The following is a 22,572-nucleotide window of genomic DNA, read 5'->3' as shown; positions in this document are numbered from 1 at the left end:
CTTACAAATAATTCAATTAAAAATGGGCAGGAGGCATGAATAGGCTTTTCTCCAAAGAAATAGGCACAAGAAAAGATGCTCAATGTCACTCATCACCAAGGAAATGCAAATCAAAACTATAATGAAATATTACCTTACACTTGTCAGAATGGCTTAAATCAATACAAAAACAATTTTTGGTGGGGATGTAGAGAAAGGGGAACCCTTTTGCACTGTTAGTGGGAATGCAAACTGATGTAGCCACTGTGGAAAACAGTATGAGGGTTTCTCAAAAGTTAAAAGAGAACCATCCTATGATCCAGTAATCACACTTCTGGGTATTTACCCCCTAAACAAAAGAACACTAATTCAAAGGGATTCATGCATCCCTATGTTTATTGCATCATTATTTACAATAGCCAAGTTATGGAAGAAGACCAAGTGTCCATCAATTGATGAATGGATAAAGAAAATGTGATATAATCATCAAAGCAGAAAATCAATAAAGAAACAAGAGCATTGAATGACACATTGGACCAGATGGACCTCATAGATATATACAGAACATTCCACCCTAAAAGAAAATGTGATATATATATATGAATATTATTCAGCCATAAAAATATGAAAAATATGAATTCTTGCCATCTGTAGCAACATGGATGGAGATAGAGTATAATACTAAATGAAATAAGTCAGAGGAAGTAAAATAAAATGTGATTTCACTCATATGAAATTTAAGAAACAAAACCAATGAGCAAAAGAAAAAGAGAGACAAACTGAGAAACAGACTCTTAACTATAGAGAACAAACTGATGGTTAGCAGAGGGGAGGTGCATGGGGGATGGGTGAAATTGGGGATTAAGGAGAGCATTTGTTGTATTGAGCACTGGGTAATGTATGGAATTATTGAATCACTATATTGTACACCTGAAACTAATATAACACTGTATATTAACTCTACTGGAATTAAAATATTTTTAAGAAAGGAAAAAAAAATGCTCGATTTTTATTGAAACTCCAGATGCCCCAGTAGAAATTCCTAATCTAAATAAGTGCATATTTTCTCAGGATTTTGGTAAGAATTTTAATATTTGACGTCATTGGATCTCCATTCATGAAATTCTTGTCATGATAACTGAGGATATCCACTTTTGAATGAAATAATGTTCAGTGAATAATCCAATGTGAAAGTCAGTCAGTATCAGAATTCCAGTGTCATTAACATCCTTTAAGAATTTGAACCATTGTTACTTAAACTGTCTGTATTTTAAGTCAGAAAGTAATTTGGTATTTTACAACATTCAGAACTGACTTTTTAGATAATAATGGTGCTATTTCTCATTCCAGGTTTAAGTTTATCTATTCATGGGGCTGAAAAGCATTTGCAAATCCATCAACGGCGAAGTGTGGCAAGACACCCAGGGTCACGTCGCCAGCCTGTGGTCAGGCATTCCTCACTTCCACCAGGCAGGAGGTCAATAAAAATGGAGGCAAGCTCTTCTGGAATCACTAATGGGAAAACCAAAGTCTTCCACCCAGGTAATGCGTGGGAAATATTCAACAGAGACCCATATTAGTAGCAACGTAGTACTGTCAGCATTATATTTTTATTCCAGTTAAACTTACTTTTTATTTTTTTATGTTTATTTTTTTAAACTTGTCTTTTAGAGTCTTGTTTTTTTCCCTCCTCTTTTCCCTTTGGTCAGTGGTAAATATCTCCAAGACCAATAAGAAGAGAAAGAGCTCAGTGTGTCAGAAAAAGGTTAAGGCTACATTCTACCTACAGTGGTAGTGGAATCTAAGTGAAAATCTGAGTGAGTAAACTCTTACTCAGTTCAGAAAAGCTTACTGTATAATACAATAAAATAGAAATTTGGCCATTTTCTTGATAATTTGCTCTAAGATAGTCCAGGTAAAAATTCAAGCTAAAAATGCCCACTTCAAAGCCTACATTACCTGACTTGCCTTGGCTATATTGTCTGGAGATTAGGAGAGAAGACTGGAGTTATATTGAGCTTCAAGGATCTGGAAAACATCTGTGATTTCTTAAAAATATTAAATGAGTCTATGTTAAAATAGGTAATCTCAAATAAAAGGTTTTATTGCTTGTTTATATGAGAAGCTCATCTAAGCTTTCACTCATTCATTCATTCATTCATTCATTCAGCAAATTTTTTGAGTGCCTTCTATATGCCAGGCGTTGTTTTGGGTGTTGAGAAAACATCAGTGAATAAGACAACATTTCTGCCCATCTGATTCATAGAAACACTGAACTGTGAGGCAGTTCAGAAGTCCTTTAGTATAACTGTCACCTGATCCTGATTCCAGTTATGTACTGGCTGGTGGCTACCCAGCCCCAACTAAAGCCAAACCTCCATCTCTAGCTCTATCACACCATCTCTCTCTCAACTGATAACCTTGTTTCCTAACCTCACTGAGCTACCCCAGGGCCACTGGGCGTGAATTACTGCAGATTCCTTACCCTCCATTCTAAATTTGTTTCTGCTTACTTTCATCCTTCTCTTTCCTCCAGTTTTCAGAAAGTGAAGGTCCTCCCACTGTCCTTGATCAAGCCTTCACCTGTGGTCTTGGCCACACCTCCTCTCTTGAGCCTCACTCAGGAGAATGTGTACCCTCATTCTTGTCTTTTCTCCCTCCCTTGCTTTTGACTTAAGAAAACTTAAAAGTTTCTCCCATTCTAATCATTTTCATTTGAAATTGATCATTTCTCTCTTCTGCCATGTTTTCTTCTGTAAAAGAATAATCTACTCCTGTTTTCTCTTTTCTCTCACTTCCCAGCCACTCTTGAACCTAATACAATCTAGTTTCTGGATTCTCCACTCTAGCACACCTGTCTTGTGGTCCTTTGTAAACTTCTTTTATCAGAGAATACTGAGTGGCAGACTCTTCTGATGCACCAGATCAGGGTGGACCACCACTTCTTCCCAACACTGTTCCCTGGTTTCCATGATGACCTTCTTTCTTGGTTCTTCTCTTACTTTTCTCACAGGTAACTTGGATGGTTTCCCAACCACCAACATCTCTCTCTTCCCCTTGCTTCCTATCCCATTATATCCTTTATATCAAATCCAGAATGATTTGTCTCAACCCCTAATCATGTCATTCACCTTGCTGATCCTACTGATTTTGAGGTAAAGTTCAAACCTCTGAGCATGTTAAAAACAAATGGCTTTCTTTTTCTAGCTCTACTACATCTCATCCTTTAGTTTTGCCACCTTCTGCCTTAAGCTTTATATTCTAGTGTATCAGTCCCAGTTCAACCAAAAAAGCAGAACCCGTAGAAGATGGATATTTAGAGATTTTTGTTATAAGACATTGGCTTCCATAATTGGGAAGGCTATGTAAGCAAGTCTGAAATCCATAGAGCAGGCACTTATGAATGGCATGCTGGAACTTTGGGGCACAGCTGAAGCTTCTGTCTGTAGGAGGAATTTCTTCAGAGAAACCTCAGCTCTGCTTTTGAGACCTTTCAATTCGTTGAATCAGTCCTACCCAGATTATTTAGGATAATCTCTCTTACTGAAAGAAACTAGTTATGTACTTTAATTATGTCTAGAAAACACCTTCACAACACCACCTAGATTAGTGTTCATTGAGTAACTGGGGACTGTAGTCTCGCCAAGTAGTCATATCAACCAGACCATCACATCGAATCAGACTGACTTTCTTTCAGCTCTCCATCACATGATGCTATTACACGTCTCCCAGCCTTTGTTCATGCTGTTCTCTTTAGGACGCCCTGTCTTTGTTCCATTATTTTTTAACATTTTGAAATTACCTGTGTATCTCTCCACTATAAGGTATTCAAAGGCAGAGATTCTGGATTATATATCTTTGTCCTTTTAATAAATAATTGTAGGGTAGAATTGAACTCAGTGTCCATTACTTATTTACTAGACTATTACCGTAGTTTTATTGTACATTTTCCCAGATTTATTGGGATATCATTGACACATTAAAATTGTTTTATAATTGTTCTACCTGACTTTCTATCAACAAATGTTTATTGGAAGCCTATTAGGTTACCAGGTACTCTTCAAAAATTTGGGATACATCAGTGAGTGAGATGAGGGATGAGTTTGGCAGTTTGAGGAACAGCACAGAGACCCCTGAGCCTAGAATGAGAGGAAACACCAGCCTAGATAGGTCAGATAGAGCAGGGCCTATAGAGTGGCCTATAAGGACTCAGAGCTCTTTGCAAAATGGGAGTTCTTATAGGTTTTTGAGCAGAAGAATCCCATGCTCTGACTTACTTTTTTTTTTTTTTCTAAATTTACTTATTTATTCAGGAGAGTGAAAAAGAGAGCATGAGAGTGTGTGAGGGTGGAGGGAGGGGCAGAGGAAGAAGGAGAGAGAATTCTCAAGCGGATTCCCTACTGAGTGCAGAGCTTGGTGCAGGGCTTGATGCTAGGACCTGAGATCATGACCTGGGTCAAAATCAAGAGCAGGATGCTTAACTGACTGAGCCACCCAGGTGCCCCGATGTGACCTATTTTAAGAGGCCCATAGTTGCAGCTATGTGAAAATACACCATAGATGGAGAGGGTGAAAAGAGAAAGGTCAGATAGGAGACCATCATAACAGTCTGGTAAAAGGGAAAGTGGTAACCCTAACTGGGTGTGGCAGAAATGGTATTAAGAATTTGGATTCTGGAAGTATTTTAAAGTTGGACCATCAGGATTTCACAGTGGATCAGTTGTGGGGTAAGAGAGAAAAGAGAGCTAAAGATGGCTCTAAGGTGTTTGGCCTGAATAAATTAGATTGGTATCAACTGAGATGGAGAAGGCTGCAGGTTAAGTAGATTCAGTGGATTTTAGGGAGGAAGGAGGGAAAAGTTGAGAAGACTGATTGTAGTCATGATAATATTGAGAACTAATGAGATCATATGGGTCAGTGGAATAAGCATGTCTGGAGTGTGAGAGATTGATCTGGGAAGGAGATATAAAATCAACTTTTGTTGACATATAAATGGTCTTTAAAGTCATATGATGAAAAGAGATGACTGAAGGAAGAAGTAAAGATGGAGAAGGGGAGAGGATGAAGGGCTAGAATCTGGGTGACTCTAACAGTAAAGGTAGGAGAGAATGAAGACCAAGAAAGAATGACTGCGAAGGATGTAGAGAAACTAGAAATTACATGTGTTGGAAGTAAAGAACGTTTATCAAGAAGAGAGGAGTGGGGGCACCTGGGTGGCTCAGTGGGTTAAGCCTCTACCTCCAGCTCAGGTCATGATCTCAGGGTCCTGGGATCAAGCCCCACATCGGGCTTTCTGCTGAGTGGGGAGCCTGCTTGCCCCTCTCTCTCTCTGCCTGCCTCTCTCCCTACTCTCTCACTGTCAAATAAATAAATAAAATCTTCAAAAAAAAAGAAGAAGAGAGGAGTGATTATATAGGTTAAATGTTGCTGAAACTCAAGTAAGATGAGAGCTAAGAGTTGGCCATTGATTTTAGTAAAGTGGCAATCAATGATGACTTTGATAAGAACAGTTTTGGTGAAGCGGTGGGGATGAAACCCTGATTAAAGTGAGTTTAGTGGCGCCTGGGTGGCTCAGTCATTACATCTGCCTTCAGCTCAGGTCATGATCCCAGGGTCCTGGAATTGAGCCCCACATCAAGCTCAACATCAGGTTCCCTGCTCAGCGAGAAGCCTGCTTCTCCCTCTCCCTTTCCCTTGCTTGTGTTCCCTCTCTTGCTGTGTCTCTTGCTGTCAAGTAAAATAAATAAAATATTTTAAAATAAATAAATAAAGTGGGTTTAAGAGAAAATGGAGGGACATGAATTAGATATTGTGACTATTGACGACTTTTTAAAAGTAGTCTTGCTGTGCAGGCTAGTGAAGAAATAAGGCCTGGGCTGAAGACAAAGTAGTCAAGAGAGCATTTTGTTTTTTTCAAAATAGCACATCTCCAGCAGATAATTTATGAAGTTCAGGAGAGGGGAGAATTCATGATGTGGGTGTCAGTGAGAAATGAGAGTTATACGCAATAGAATTATGAATAATTTATCCATGATAACAGATGGGAAGGGAGAGTATGTGTGGCTGTTGGCAGTGCAATGAGGGTCTAAAAAGTTCTTTCCTACTCTATCAGTTTTATCTGTAATGTGGGAGGCAAGGTCATCACTGAGAATGAGAATGAAATCTTGTTCAGAGAGGGAGGGAGAGGGAGATGGTATAAAGATAGGTGGTACAGATGGGGGAAATAAGATTGACAGCCAGCCTACATTAAAGGACTATTTGAAATTCATGGTCATGAAATTAGGACAAGTCATCATGGTTGTGTGTTTTTCTTTAACTCTGTTTAGGTACATGCATGAAGACATAGAATAGATGCACAGTTACATGTAGTCAGGGTTGTGATTTTTGCCAAGGAAGTAGGAAGAGAGAAAGAGAATCAAAGGTGTATGAGAGGGAATGATGACAATTGGTTATGTGATTCAAATGTGATAAAGAGGGGAGTGAAGCCAATAAGGGAATGAGGGGGTAGTGGGAAATTGAGAGAATCAGTTGAAGGTTCCAGATGGGTTGAAAACATGTCAGGTTAGGGTAGGGAGAAGTAGAGCTAGAAAGTTAAGAGGTGGTTGTTAAGAGAGTGAGTGGAATGACTGGCACTGATATTATGGAGGATTTTGTTATTATTAGTAATGACAAGGTTTATACTAGGGTATGAAATGAATGGCTGTAATAGAGTGGAAGGCAAGATCATTGGAGGAAAGAATTCTCAGGGACTGAGAGGCCAGGGTTTGGAAAAGATCATCTATATAGATATTGAAACTGTCAAAGATTGAATAGTATTTAGAAGAGGAATAATAAGCCATGACTTGAGCTCATCCAGAAATGAGGGAACATGACTTGAAAGTGTTATAACAACCTGAGATTCAATACTAGGGATGTTTAGAGAATAGGGAAAACTGATGGTCTGAAGGTGTCATTAATATTCAAGGATGATACCTCTTCCTCTCCAGGTCCATTGATGTTAGGACTATAGGAGAAAAAGTAGTACCACAGGAAAGAGCTACAGGGAAGCAGTGACTTCTGGAAGAGTCAGGCTTTGATAAGAGCAGGATGATGAGAAAAGTCTGAGAAAGACTGATGATGGGAGGAGAATTCTGGAGGGCCCAGTGGAAGGGATTTAGATGTGGGGGAATTGCATTCAACAGCTTTCTTTAATTATTTTTCTGAACCATCCCAAAATTTTCCTCCAAAGATCATTAATATTATCCCTCCTCTACTTAATAATCTTTATGGCTGTCCAAAAGAAAGTGCAACCTTATGAGTCCAGTTTCTCAGGCCCTCTACAGTGTAACCTCTCCCCTTTTTTCCTGGCTTATCTTTATACCCCAGCCTCCCTTATTCTACTTTAACCACCTATGGCTCTTCATTATTTCTCAAATAAGCTTCTCCCACTTTTGGAAATGCCCTTCCCCCCAGTAAATCTCTACTTAGTCCTTCTCATTCCTCAAAATGTAACCCAGTTCCATATGCCCTCAAAAGCCTTCCTAGATCTCATTGGTCAGAATGCCCACTTTCTAGTACTTCTACAGAATTCAGAAGCCTTATCAAAGTCCATATTTTTTTTTTATATTACAGAGTTCTCCTGGAAGTCAGGAACTGTATTCAATTTTTCTTTGTATTCTCCATCTCCACTAACCCCATGCTTTATTCAGAGAAAGTTTACTAAATGATTATTTGCTGTTTGAAATCTATTCCACCCACTGCACACAGGTTTGCATTCTGAAGTTACACAGGCTAAATCTAGTTCCTTCAAGTGATGTTCCTTTAAAAACTCATCTTGAGCTATTTCCCAACTGAAACATTTCCTTAAGTGTCTTCAATGCTTCCTTCAATGATATGGTATTCAGACTGTTTACCATCCTACTCACTCTGCTATTAGAAACCATCTTATTTCAATTATTGCCTCTATGAATATACAGTGCCCAGAATTACATAGAGTATTTTGTTTATGTGTGACCCAGGTAGAGTCAGTCAGTGTTCAGTTGACATCCTATGCTGAAATAAATATAATAAAAATTTGAAGAAATGTTAAAGTATTTGCTAATGGTATAATGTCAGTGTGAGATAATTTAGCATTATCTCATTATCAAGTGACTGATCTCACCTTAAAAACATCACTATGTTTATCCATACTTTTATCATAGATATTGAAACCTACTTGCTTTGGGTAATGGTAGAAAATATAAATAAAGCCAATTCTTTAGCAATGAATTATAATTAAAAATTATTTTAAATTATAATTAAAAACCCGTTTTTAATTTAAAACTATTCTGCAAGTTAGATGTAACTTCAGTTATAACCTTTTATTTTTAGTATACTTACACTAATGCATCATAGCTCTCTGTTGGGAGGTTATACAAGAGCTCTCAAACTTATTTGTAGTGAGTCATGGATTTTAGAAGCATCATGAACATTTTAGTAATATTAAGGCCTATTATGTGATCATCATCTTTTTACAAAGTTAGTAATCCCAGTTCTCAAAGTGCTCTCTAAAAGCTCACTCAGACTGGTTGTGGAGTACAAAAAGAAAAAATAAGAGTCTCGTTGATCTTCTATGCTATCATCCCTGAACAATTTCAATTCATTTATTCCCCTTTGAGTTTACCAAAATTTCTGAGTTCCTACTATGTACAAACAAATATTTATTTGGAAGATAACTTGTTGGGACTGGAATGGTGTAGAACTCTATTACACGTGGACCTTAGGAGGCTTACAGTCATGTCCAGAGAGAAATCAGCCTAGGTTCTTTGTTTAGGAACAACTGAAACTAATGATTTAATCCAAGCAAAGAATGAATTTAAATCTGGAGGATATGTATGGAAATGGATGGAAACAGCCTTGGAAAAGGAAGAGAAACCAATAAATGAATTATTTGATTATCTGGAATAAATAAACCGTTTGTTTTAGTTTTGCATTATTTGGCTCAAGTTTTGAAGACTTGGGAAAGCCAGTCTTATTGGCCATGCACCTTTCCCTTGGCTGAGGTGGTGATGAAAGAAAGGATGGGACAGAAGGAGACTTTTCCCTTCGGCTGTTATAATAGGATTGTAGGACCACCTGGGCTACATATTGTAAGGGAAAGACACTGCCCCAAAAGTAGAGGTGATGTTAGAAAAGAGAAATGAATATACAAGAATGTCCACTACAAGGACCTGTATGTAACCTGCTGTATTTGAAGCCAAACTGTTTTAAGGGCTGGAACAAAGATATAAATAAAGTTATGGGAATATTCTTAGTGAGAAAAATTTAAGAATTCATAAGGTGTAAAGTCTACAAATTGGACTTTGAAGTCAACTAGAATATCAACAGGAGAATGGAGGGATGGCCATTCATAAGTAGGAGAGTTATTATTCTAATAACAGAGAATGTATTATACTGTTAATGAATGTAGCCTTTGTTAGAGATTTTTGAACCCAGATATGTTAACTGATAGCTATGCAGACTAGGGCAACTGACTTAATTTCTGTGAATCTCGGTTTTCTGACCAGCAAAATGAGGATATTAATACCTATTTCATAGTGTTAGAGTTGCCAGCTGAAATACAGAGTTCACAGTTAAATTTCAAATAAACAGCAAATGTTTTTTGGTGTATTTCTCAATACTACATGGGGCACCTTATAATAAAAAATTACTAGTTGTTTATTTGAAATTCAAATTTAACTGGGTACTCTGTATTTTTATGTACTATAGCTGGCAACTCTATATAACATTGTTAGGACAAGTTAATAAATTCATCAATGTAAAATGCTCAATATGATCCTTGTCACGTGGTAAGTGCTCAGTAATAAATAGTAGTGATTACTTTTGTTTTCATCATCACAGACAAAATTCAGAAGCCTGAAAGTGAATATGTCACAGAACCCTTTCTGGCTCAGTCACTGTACCATAGAGCGGTTTTTCAACTTGGGCTAGAATGAATATTCTCATTGTGCTATACAACACAGGAGCTGTTTACCTTTGTCTTGTATGTGTGTTGTTTTGTTTTTCTTCAGATTGTTTCAGATTATTTCTCTCTTGTGTTGATTTCAATTTGACCTTATCTTTTAGCCACTCATAATTAACAAATATTATTTTCTATTCCCTTTTATAGGCCAATAATAGAAGTATTAAATGGCACCAAGCTTGGGACTATAATTTAAGGATCAAGAGCAGAGTAAACTGAAATATTGATTGCAATTTTTTGAATTTGAAACTGTAAAACTCTGTGGGTATAGATCACATTATCCCAGTTTAATGACTATGCCGCATAAAATAGAATTAGAAGCTTTCTGCAATCTTAAATACTTCTTCCATTGCTTTTCCTTTATCTGTTAGGCCTATCATATAGTCCCAGAGGAATGTCATCAATCCCAGAATTTGTCCATTATTCTCTTTTAGAGTTTGTAAAATAGCGTTTTTACTGATATGTTTAATGGTTTTCCCAAGTAATTTCTGACACAATTCCTTTTATCTTTTAATTTAAAACCTGAGCAGCCCTTTAAGCCTGATTATTTTGTATGTGTGTGTATGTATATGTATATATACATACATGGTATCTAAATGCTGGGACAAATTGATTTCACACAAGAGACACTTTAGGATTTTGTTGTTTCTAGTAAAGCTAGAATGTAGTTCTGTCTGTATATGGAGGTATTAAGTGTTTGATAGAAATAAAATTATAGCTACAATTTATTAATTACTCTACCATATTCTCAATCTCAAGAACTGTTAAGCTGCTTGCATCATTCCTTATCTCATTTAATTTCCCTAATATTCTCATGCAGTTATCCTTATTTTTCTGACTGGGGAAACTAAGGCACAGAGATGGTTATATGACTTGTCCAAGGATGTACAGCCAGTAAATGGCAGAAGCAAGATTCCACATTAGTCTGATTCCCTTATTCAATGTGCTGATGTTACCTTCTTTAAATGATGTGGTGGCAATATATTTCTAGCAAGTTAGTATAACAAAGCCTTGGAAAACTTAAATTACAAGACCTGTAATAATTCGCACCTTAGCATAAGAAGACCATACTGAAGGAGGGACCAGTAAGATTCCATTGGAAATTGATAATCCACTTTGTAGCTTCCTTTTTTGTTGTACTCTGCATTAGGCCTTTATTTATTTATTTATTTTATCTTCCCTTTTTCTGGTTCTAATTCTGGTTCTGATTATAGAACACGTTCCCATTTCCCTGAGTTTTAACGGTTACTTTCTGGCCCTCATGTCAAGCTCTGATCTCAAATTAGGGAACAGATTGAACTCAGCAAGTGCCTTTCATGTTCTCTTTCACCCCTTAAATGGCAGTACCAGGAGCTATGCGGAAAGGGACAAGGAAAGACAAGGAGCAAGTAAGGAGAGATTTTTTTCTTTTTTAAAGCCAAGAAAGACTTGTGTTTTTCCTAAGAAGCCAAATGAAGGTTGACTTACCTCTAGTTCTGCCAAAATGAGAGTGGAGATTCAACTCGTTCTTTTGGGAAAAAGTAAGGAAAAAGCAAATGGATGGCTATTCTTTACCACAGTAATGATCATAATACAACCACCTCACATTAAATGATGCTTCATTGTTTCCAAAGGGCTTTCATAAATATTTCTCCTACATCTCACTTAGTTCTTCCAGCAGCCCATGAGGTGGAATTATTCTTATTTTACTGTGGCTCAGGAAGTGAAATTGCTTGACCAAATGCATAAAATTAGTAATTGGTATACCCTAAGACCTATGTCTTTAATTTCTTATGAGTGGGTTTTTTTTTTTCCCAGCTATGCCCCTTTTCCCCCCCTTGAAGATGAAAATTAGTTGACTGTGAAATTTTAATGTTTTTCTCATCACTTTATCTGGAAATAAACATTGAGAATTGTGGCTGAAGCTTCTTTACTGAACCTAAAGAACCTGGCTACTCTTCCTGAATAGATCTGAAGCTGGGTAAAATTACATATTTGTTTTATCTGTGAAGTGGATTTTTCATGTGACTGGAAGATAAGATCTTCCACATGACTTTGAAATTATGTGGTAGAAAAACTGTAAGAGTTACTTTGGGCTTCTCTTTCATTTCTTGTTGCGTTGAAGGTGAATGTGGTATCTTTCAGAACAGTCAATGGTATAATTTGGAAATAACCCTAATCATCCTTCATTTGAATCTCTTCCTCTTTAAGTGTTGTTTTTTTTTTTTTTTTTAAATGTGTGATGTGAGTTTAGTAAATATGGGGTGCTTAGGAAAACAAGCTATTTTGGGCTTTGGTATCTGTGTTCCTTGCTCTCACTTGCTGAGTAACAAAATTGTGTTTTCTAAAAATATATGCCAGATTCTTTCCTTAGATATTTACATCTTCCTTTCTCTTTGCTGAGGGACATATGTACATCTTTTGACTTATATCATGCATGTAGAGAGAATTTTCTGAAGAATCTTTTCACAACCATTTGAACACACAAAATGAAGAAAAATTGAAGAAAAGCCAGCTACAAGGAAAGCCAAATGACTAATTTCTGGAACAAGGATTGTATTTTGTGGAACATAAAACTCTGTCTTCTGCCGAAGGTTACTTCAAAAATTTTATATTTAAGAAGGAGAGATTTAAATTATAATTTAGCTCAAGACCATACAAATATGACTAGTGACCTTACTCCAACCTAAGCTCTTAATTGTGGTAGTTAATAATAAACTTCTACTATGCTTAATTTTCTCAGTTAGAGGTGAGGGTCATGTACAAAATGGACAGAATCTTAGCTCTCATGAGACTTGTTGTCTTTTAAGGCCATGCTCTCATACATTCTTCTCAAGTTCTTCTGTAGATTTATCGTGCAAGTTAAGAAAATAAGCAACATTATAGTAATGCTGAAGGTCTCACGGTTTCTATTCTGCAACCCCTCCTAAAATCCTGGGGATTTTTCCTTCCCTTCTTCTATAAGAACATGTTTCATCATAGCAACAGAACTCAGCATCTAGGAGATTGGAACCCCCCCCCCTTTTGCCCCCACCACGGAGCCCTGCCTGTAGGATTCCCAGATCCTTCCTGCCCTTTGGAGCTTTGCAGCTCTGATTTCTAAGCCCTCTTTGGAACTTCTAGTGCAAGGATGCCCTATAATTTAGGAGACACTGTTTACCAATCCTGAGAAACATGAAAACAATTTTGTTGAAAGTCAGCCATTACTGGCTCAAGTATTAGAATTATTCTTTCCATTTTAGACCTGAAAAACATCTATCTGCTATTAGCCAAATGTGGTTCTCTGGTCAGGACCCAGTCCAGAATTGAGTCCTTAGAACTGCTCAGTGTTAATCATTTTGGAAAAAATATCTAGCTTTTATAGTGACTGGTGTCGGTGAATCTGTCTGTTTATTCCTTCTAATACAATGCTGGGCTTTCTTTTGTAAGACCATGATCTTGCAATATCACTAGATTTATAGTTATACAAGACTAATATGAAAGAGTGATTCGTGTATCTTTTTACAATAGCACTTATGAAGCATCCTCTCTTGCGAAGCCTTTTTAGCTTACAGCATGCTAGATAGATTATTGGTAAACAATATAAACGAAATTAAGAAACAGAAATGGAAAGTTTTTCTAGAACTGGTGGAATATCCCACATGTGAATCTAGGGTTTCCAATTTCAGATCCTTCAGAAGAACTGAATTTATTTTCTTCCTTCTTAAAAGATGTATCTTGAGCATTGTCTGATGCAGGGAAAATTTGTAAAGAAGACAGAACGTACCTCTCCCCCTTCTTAATACTGTGCTTCATCTTAACACTGTCATAGAAACATTGAATTCACTACAGGGAATTGAAAACAAACTCTCAGTTACAAGAATGGTGTTTTTTTGCAGCCTATTAAGTCCAAAAATATTCATGTGAGGATTTATTTTAGATTTTATTATCATGTTTTGATATATTACTATTTCCTGTTCTGTAAAAATGTTGCATTTGATAATTTGTATTAAAAATACCTCTTGGGACAGGAAATACCAATTTTTATTTGCAGAATATAAATAGAATGTAGACAGATGCTCAGATCAAGCATCATTCATTATAAGGAAATCACAGAAAATACCATTGTCCCTTTTAGCCCACTTTACAGAGTTCCCCATCTTGTATGTTGCATGGCAAAGGTAAGATTTAACTTGTCACACTTCTCTTTATTTCTGTTTCAACATGAAATAACTATTTCAAGTCTAATTAGAGGTTTTTAATGCATTTTTTAATTTAATCCAGACCTTAAACTTGGAATTGGCCTTCATTTTTCAGAGAACAGAATATGTCATTATAAAATTAGATGAGACATGGAAAATAGATCATCAAAAAAAAAAAAAGAAAAAAGAAAATAGATCATCACTTGATGATCTAACACTATGAACCATATTTGCATGCATGTAAACAATTGTCCATAATTTTTAATAGAGCTTCTCAAAAATTTCCTCCTTTCCATTTTATAAATGAGAAAAATAAGGCTCATTATTTAATGGCTCAGGGTTACATAAAAAAGGGAATTCAAATCCAGGTCAATATAGTATCAAAATCTGCTTTTCTATACCACTATGTGTTAATTTGCAAATATAGGATCTATTTATATTTGAACAAGATATTGAATTTAAAGTCATTTAAAGTTATTGAACTAAGACAATATAACAGTATAACTAAGAATAATGATTGGATGGATGGGTGGAGGGCAAGAGAGAGTGGCAGTCCATCATATAACTTATATTGTCTTGTATCATAGCAGGAAATAATAAGTAATATATAAAATTGATCAAGATACAATGGCATACCCACATGGAAATAGCCAAAAGAAGTAAAAACAAACTCTTGAGAGTGTTGGTGCTAAAGGAATGGGTCTGGGGTTGAGAAAGGGGTAAGGTTGACAACTGTTGACTTTCATTATAAGATTTAAGATGTTGGTACCTTAGCATTTTCTTTATTACTTGACAGGATTTGAGAAGAGTTCACAAAAAAGTAAGTGTTTGATTTAGAACATGTCTTTCACAGTTGTCTATAGATAATCTATCAAGAAGTCTTAACATTATGTACAATGAAAGAAAACTGGGATGTTTTCTCAGTCTGTTTCCACTGTTACTAGTAATATAAAATTGCAGTGTAAGAACTTTAATTGAGAAATTAATATGTTCAAGGCATTGATCTAGATTCTGTAGGAGATAAAAAGGTAGATGCAGTTTGGTCCCAGGCCTCCCTCATGTTATAGTTTAGTTGAGGGTGCTAGAGATTTAGAAGAAAATCTAGATGGGGGGAGATAAGAGCTCACATGTTGTCTGTGTCTACTCCATACTGTGCCAAATACTTTACCTACCTGATTTTTGATGGAAAACATGTACTATAGAAAAGATAAAATATAAGTAGCTATAGAAGTTCAAAATAGAAATGTAGAAAATGGTATTTGCTTGTTAGGGTCAAGAAATGCTTCCTAAAGCAGGGCATTTAGGAAGGGCCTTAAAAGTAGAAAGGGATTTCTACGGGCAGAGATGGAATGGGAGAGGCATTGACATATGTGTTAATTGAGACTCCTATTTAGAACTTTTTTTCTTTTTTTGATTCCTTTTGTATATAAGCATTTAGCTAAATCCATGTAAACTAGTTATAAATCTAAAATGAATTTTTAACATTTTGTTTGCTCAGCTGAAGATCTTTTATTAAATGTAAGCACTGTTATCATGGTTCCTTTTTATTAGAACTACTTTCAACTTGACTCACACAACAGAATCACAATTAAGATTTGAATATAATCATTCAATCAAGTGTGAGAAAAGCTCAAGGCGGATTTGGATCACATGAATTTTGTGGCTATTTTTGATTTTTAAAATTGTTCATTATGTTCTCCACATCGTCAGGAATCTTTTTAAAGTTTCCCCTCTTTGATGTAACTTATTGGTTTAGTTTCCTTGGGATTACATTTGGTTGCATGCCAATGACTGAGGCCCAGTGGTGTTATATTTTATTTTAAAACTTCATCATTTTGAAACCATGACATTTTCACCATCTTGCCTCTGAAAAAGAGCTTTGTGTTTTGACTCAAAGTCAGAGGCATCTCTGACTGTAGAAAGAGCTTTGATTCTTCACTTTTTAGAGATCACATAAAAAATGTAGGACTAACAATAAACAAATATCAGAAGTTCAAAATAGACATAGAACTTTCTGTATTGAAGTATTTTGTCTTGTTCACTGGGCAGTGTGTGCTAAAGGTAAAGATTGTCACCTTGAAGGATTCATTTGAAAATGTCCTTGAACAAGTGATCACTTTCTATTTAGGAAAGTTTACAAAAGTCATTGTTTTATAACATCCCCTACTTTGTCATATTGGACTTTAATGAATGACTTCCTGCCAGAAGTTCCAGACCCTTATATTACAATTTAAAGTGTATTTTATATTTCTTCGAGAGCAGAGGAAGAAAAATACCTTGTATTTTAGGGATTCTAAATGTGATCTTACAATTTACCATGAAGAAAATGTTGCATCCTGCAATTTGGAGCTATTTAAATTATATATTTTAAGAATTAATTTTTTCATTAATTTACATTTAAGAATTTAGAAAATTATATGCTAGATTTTATGTTAGATTGATCCCTTATTAGCAACTGTAGTCTTTAAGTCTTGAATCCTGAACTCTCAATATTTAATGTTCTCCAGTGCCACAGTCTGAATTTAATGACTTCAAAATTATAAAAATATTTTCTTTATTGTTAAAAAAAAACATAGAGCAGATAAAGAATTAAACAAAATATATGAATATTTTACAGGTGAGAGATAACTTCTATACCCATTTGGACTATTTCTTACTGCCTTTTTTTCTAATATATAAGGATAATTTTTTTTAATATACTTGAAACAAATCCATTTATCTCTATCCCTGTATCCATTTTCCTTACATTTTCTTGATACCTTAAGCATTAAATATTCTTTAAAAACAGACTTTAATGGCCTGAATGCCTCCTTTATGTTGTTTTTTTGGTGACTTTTATACTTCTATACTGTTCTCAAAACAAAATAATTACTAAAAAATTGTGGAATTTTGGTTATTAGAAATTATAGTTATTTATTAGTCAAAACACTTCTACATGAATTTATGATCTCCTGACTAAGACAAACAAGATAAACAAGTTGGGCTTCTGTTTATTAGCCTCTTTAGCAAGTCATTTGTTTTTTAGTTTATGTAATGGTATTTGTCATGATCTGAAGCACTAGAACATGGGACTATTGGTAAATCCATTTCCCTTATTTCCAATAGCCTATATTTGTGACTGCTTTGATATGAGGGGTATTCAAGACTGGTAGGAGCATGTGTTGAAGTTGCATCTTGACAACTTAGTAGATGTGTGACTTTGGGCAAATTATTCCTTCCCAGTGCACCTTCTTTTCAAAGGTAAAGACTAAATGAGATGATAAAGTACATAGCCTAGAGACAGCCTATAGGCAGTATTGAATATTCTTATTTATTTTTTGTCATTGTTATTATAAGGCCTTTGGTTATTGAGCAGAACAAAGGCACTTAGCCTTAGCAGAAGTTGAAAAGCAGTAGAACGTTGTACTTCTGCACATTAGCTGGCCATTGGGGGAAAAACCAAATAACCCATTTTAATTCCTATTGAGAAGCTTAGTCTCAACTGTTAACTTCAGTGAGGCAACTGCATGCATACATTTAAAAGTTCACTATGTCTTCAGTGCTTGACAATGCTTGATAGTCACTGAAATGCATGCTGGTATCCCAAAGAACAGGCTGTGGCTTCCTTCTTATTCTTATTCTTATTCTTATTATTCAGTAGCTAGTTTCTGTATAAATGTCAATGTTCCTTTAATACATTATTATGGATGATAATAGTAGTGGCTTCCATTTACTGAGTGTTGACTATTTGACAGCTAAGAGCTGTTCATGCATTATGTCATTTAGTCTTCATGGTTGTTTTGTGAGACTGTTATTATCACCCCTATTTTTTTAATTAACCTATAATGTATTAGTTGTTTGAGGGGTACAGGTCTGTGATTCATCAGTCTTACACAATTCACAACACTCACCATAACACATACCCTCCCCAGTGTCCATAACCCAGCCACACCCAATTCCTCCCCCACCCCCAAACAACCCTCAGTTTGTTTCCTGAGATTAAGAATCTCATATGGTTTGTCTCCCTCCCCAGTCCCATCTTGTTTCATTTTTCCCGCCTTTCCCCCCACGGCCTCCTGCCCTGCCTCTCAAATTTCTCATACGGAGATATAATTTTATAGATGAGAAAACCAAGATTGAGAGAGACTCTGTTTCCTAATAAGAATTTGAATGCTGGTTTGCAGGACTCTAGAATCTAAGTTTATAGATTTCTTTAGAGCTGTATGGCCTTTGTTTCAAAATTATCATGTAGGCTTAGTCATTTGTTCAGCCTTCATTTATTGAGGGCCTGCTAGGCACCGTTCTAGGTCCTGGGTGATAGCTATTCTAAAGTGTACCTTCTATTATATTAAGTTACTTCTGTCCACGTCCCTCCTAGAATGAGTGTCCTTATACGATAGTGACTGTGCCATATTCTTTTGAGTTTTAGGGATGTAACTGAAATTTATTCAAGGCTAAGAATAATTCCTGGGCTTATGAAATAATTATTTCTACAAAAATATTAGAAGCTAGGGCATGCCCCATTCTATTCATCAGGCTATCTTTTTATTTTAGCACTGACTTTTTAGCTCTTCGAGACTCCTCAGAGTTAAAGATGTTCTTAGTGATTATTTTAAGAAACATTTAAAGGTTTATTATTATTAGTGAGAAAACTACTTTTTGAGGTCTTGGTTTCTTTGACATCTTTAATGTTCTATAGACGTGTGGAACAGCACACACACACACAAAGTCTTCTTTAGAGCACACCAAAAATACATGAGACAAATGTAGTACAACAGGCTTAATTACATCATAGAAAAAAATAAAAGTATTCTGATAAAATTGAAAAATAAATGATGTAGCAGGAAAGTCCAACTGTGAGGGGAAAAGTGATGTTGATTTTCCTGTGTTATCAAAAATATTAAATCCTTTTCTGTGAATGAATCATAATTTTAGAGAAGATGATATGAAGTATTTGTGTTGAATGTCACTTTTTAGCCATATGAAGATGAAAATAATTTTAAACGTCCTTGGGTGGAGGCTAACATATATCTTCACCTAGATCAGTAAATACTATGAAGTGTATGATATTTTAGTAGAGTAATTGCCTTATTTTTTACATTGGAAATTCAATTAAACCTTTTTGGTCCCATAAGGAGCAAATGGCTGGTAATGTTTCTCTTTTTTTTTTTTTTTTTTAAGTCCTTTTTCCAAGAGGGAGGATCATTGGTGAATCAGCTGGCTATTTGTTTTAGATTTTGACATTGCTTCTCCTTGGGACCCTAATGCTGGGCTCTCTGATAACCAGTGCAAACTCCATGAATATCTTTCATTTCTCTAGAAGGAGGTGTGGATTTGCAAGGCTACCAGCTGGATATGCAAATACTACCTGACGGCTCAAAGAGTGATGTGGACTTTTCAGAGATTCTTAATGCAATACAAGAAAGTAAGTTTCCCTCAAATTTTAATTTGACCATGAAAGGAGAATCTATTCTAATACTTGGGAGGGATGATAAAACTAGAAACCTTAGATGCCAAGTTTAAAGAAAATGTTGTAAAGGAGATACTGTGTAAAATAATTTTGAGTCCAAAAGAGATGGTTAGTGAAATGCAGGTTTAGTTTGTGAAACTAAGCCACACAGTAATGGGGCCTTTGAAGAGGCCTGATGGTAGAACTGGAGTTCCATATTTAGTATACTATAATATATCGTGAATCACTAGGTACTATAATATTTAGATTCATTGATTAATCATAATCAAATAAATTTTCAAGAATATTATTATTAGAATACTATTCCTTTGCTCAGATGTATGAGTAGTAAGAAGTAAATGTTGTAGTAACCTGATATCATGAATTTATTCTCCAAAAGTGTATATTTCAAGTCACTGATGACAGGCTATAACTTGAGAAGTGACCTCTCTCTTCTAAGCATTTTGATTAATGTTAACTCTTCTTACATTAGTTTGTATTATAGTTTTTACTAAGAATTTGATCTTAATACATTTCCTCAAGTTGTAGATTTAGCATTGAGGATGGATGATGTGGTATCATAGACTAAGTCATTAAAATTTGTGTTTCATTATCAGGACCCTAATACTAGATAATGATACTCTTTTAAGATCAAATAGTATTCTACAGTGTTGTGCTTGAAGGGATTAGATCTGAAGAGCACTCCAGGAAGAACCACTGTAATTTTTTGCTACTTTTTTGTGACACTGCATTTCTATACTAAATTTTTAATGAGAAATTTTAAGTATTTTCATAGCAGTTACCCCTTTTGTCATCATACTACCCTATCAACCTTCTGAGATAATTAATACTTCCACTCTATAGGTAGAATTGAGGGTGGGAGAAGTTATGTTCCAGGCTAGTATGATCAAGAATGGAGACCAGCTGGAATGGAGGGTCTCCTACCCTTCATCTAATTCCTTTCTGAATGTGCTCAGTATGGGGTTGAAACACATCAAGAGGAAGGATCCTAAAATTGAAGATGAGGCTGGTTTTAAGAGAAATATTTTTAAGGAAAAAGACAAAAGGACCAGCTATTTGTTCTGCTTGGGCAATCCCTTCATATAAGGTTAATGAATAAAAGAGAAAAAAATTTCCCCAGGAGACTAAAAATCCAATTAATAGACATGGGGGAGAAAATAATTTTTTCATGGAAAGTTATAAAATTCTGTAATTACTTCATCTGATTTGAAAGATGATAGATTATAGAGTGCTGAAAGGATTTTTTAAAAAAATTTTAATAAGTGATAAAGTTGGCTTCTATGCAAGTGCAGATGAACCTAAAATTTTTTTAGGGCTGCATGAACTTATATCAAAATGACTTAAATGGTTATGAGACTATTTTTTAATTATTTTTTATTTTTTATTAACATATAATGTGTTATTAGCCACAGGGGTTACAGGTCTGTGAATCGCCAGGTTTACACACTTCACAGCACATTATGACACTATTTTTAAGGTAATTTTTATTAGCATATCTTACTAAACACAGAGTTGTATATGATGACTTTTATTGTTTAGAACAGTGAGCTCTTTGTGAACTAATAGAAGCATATAATTTTGAGTAGTTAATATTTAAGTTTAAAAATAAGAAAAGGGTAATATTCTCTCATGGTTTGTCTCCCACTCCGATATCCCCACATTCATTTTTCCCTTCCTTCTCCTAATGTCCTCCATGATATACCTTATGTTCCACAAGTAAGTGAAACCATACGATAATTGACTTTCTCTGCTTGACTTATTTCACTCAGCATAATCTCCTCCAGTCCCATCCACGTTGATGCAAAAGTTTGGTATTCATCCTTTCCGATGCCTAAGTAATATTCCTTTGTGTGTATGGACCACATATTCTTTATCCATTCATCTGTTGAAGGGAATCTTGGCTCTTTCCACAGCTTGGCAATTGTAGCCATTGCTGCTATGAACATTGGGGTGCATATGGCCCTTTTCACTACATCTGTATCTTTGGGGTAAATACCCAGTAGTACAATTGCTGGGTCATAGGGTAGCTCTATTTTTGATTTCTTGAGGAACCTCCACATGGTTTCCAAAGTGACTTCACCAACTTGCATTCCCACCAACCGTATAAGAGCATTCCCCTTTCTCCACATCCTCTCCAACACTTGTTGTTTCTTGCCTTGTCAATATTTGCCATTAACTGGTATAAGGCGGTATCACAATGTGGTTTTGATTTGAATTTCCCTGATGGCTAATGATGATGAAAATTTTTTCATGTGTCTGTTAGTCATTTGTATGTCTTCTTTAGAGAAGTGTCTGTTCATGTGTTCTGCCCATTTTTTTGACTTACTTGTTTTTTGGGTGTTGAGTTTGAGAAGTTCTTTATAGGTCTTGGATATCAGCCCTTTGTCTATAGTCTCATTTGCAAATATCTTCTCCCATTCTGTGGGTGGGCTCTTTGTTTTGTTGAATGTTTCTTTTGCTGTGTAGAAGGTTTTGATCTTGATGAAATCCCAAAAGTTCTTTTTTGCCTTTGTTTCCCTTGCCTTTGAAGACGTGTCTATCAGAAAGTTGTTGTGGCCAAGGTCAGCGATGTTGCTGCCTCTTTTCTCCTCTAGGATTTTGATGGATCCCGATCATACATTTAGGTCTTTCGTCCATTCAGAGTCTATTTTTGTGTATGGTGTAAGGAAATGGTCCAGTTTTATTCTTCTGCATGTGGCTGTCCAATTTTCCTAACATCACTTGTTGAAGATACTGTCTTTTCTCCATTGGATATTCTTTCCTGCTTTGTCAAAGATTAGTTGACCACAGAGTTGAAGTTCCATTTCTGGGTTCTCTATTCTGTTCCATTGATCTATGTGTCTGCCTTTGTACCATGCTGTCTTGGTGATCACAGCTTTGAATTATAGCTTGAAATCAGGCAACATGATGCCCCCAGTTTTATTTTTCTTTTTCAACATTTTCTTTGTGATTCAGGGTCTTTTCTGCTTCCATACAAATTTTATGATTATTTGTTCCAGCACTTT

The 22,572-nt window shown here is 35.6% G+C and overlaps 1 protein-coding gene across 1 annotated transcript in view; it reads left to right on the top strand.

Annotated features, from left to right (window-relative positions):
* Positions 1 to 1,307: 1,307 nt before the first annotated feature.
* The window catches only part of LOC111142315 (anoctamin 4), a 238,137-nt gene continuing 216,872 nt past the window's right edge, over positions 1,308 to 22,572 (top strand). Inside the window, exons 1-2 of the mRNA XM_022495363.1 lie at positions 1,308 to 1,521; positions 19,418 to 19,522. Coding sequence (XP_022351071.1) covers positions 1,308 to 1,521; positions 19,418 to 19,522 — 319 coding nt within the window. The remainder of the gene's footprint in view (positions 1,522 to 19,417; positions 19,523 to 22,572) is intronic.

This window comes from Enhydra lutris, unplaced genomic scaffold, assembly GCF_002288905.1.
Source record: "Enhydra lutris kenyoni isolate GAN:26980312 unplaced genomic scaffold, ASM228890v2 scaffoldscaffold7, whole genome shotgun sequence".
Taxonomy (NCBI): Eukaryota; Metazoa; Chordata; class Mammalia; order Carnivora; family Mustelidae; genus Enhydra; species Enhydra lutris.
Note: the sequence above shows the minus strand (reverse complement) of the source record. Positions and strands in the feature narration are given on the sequence as shown.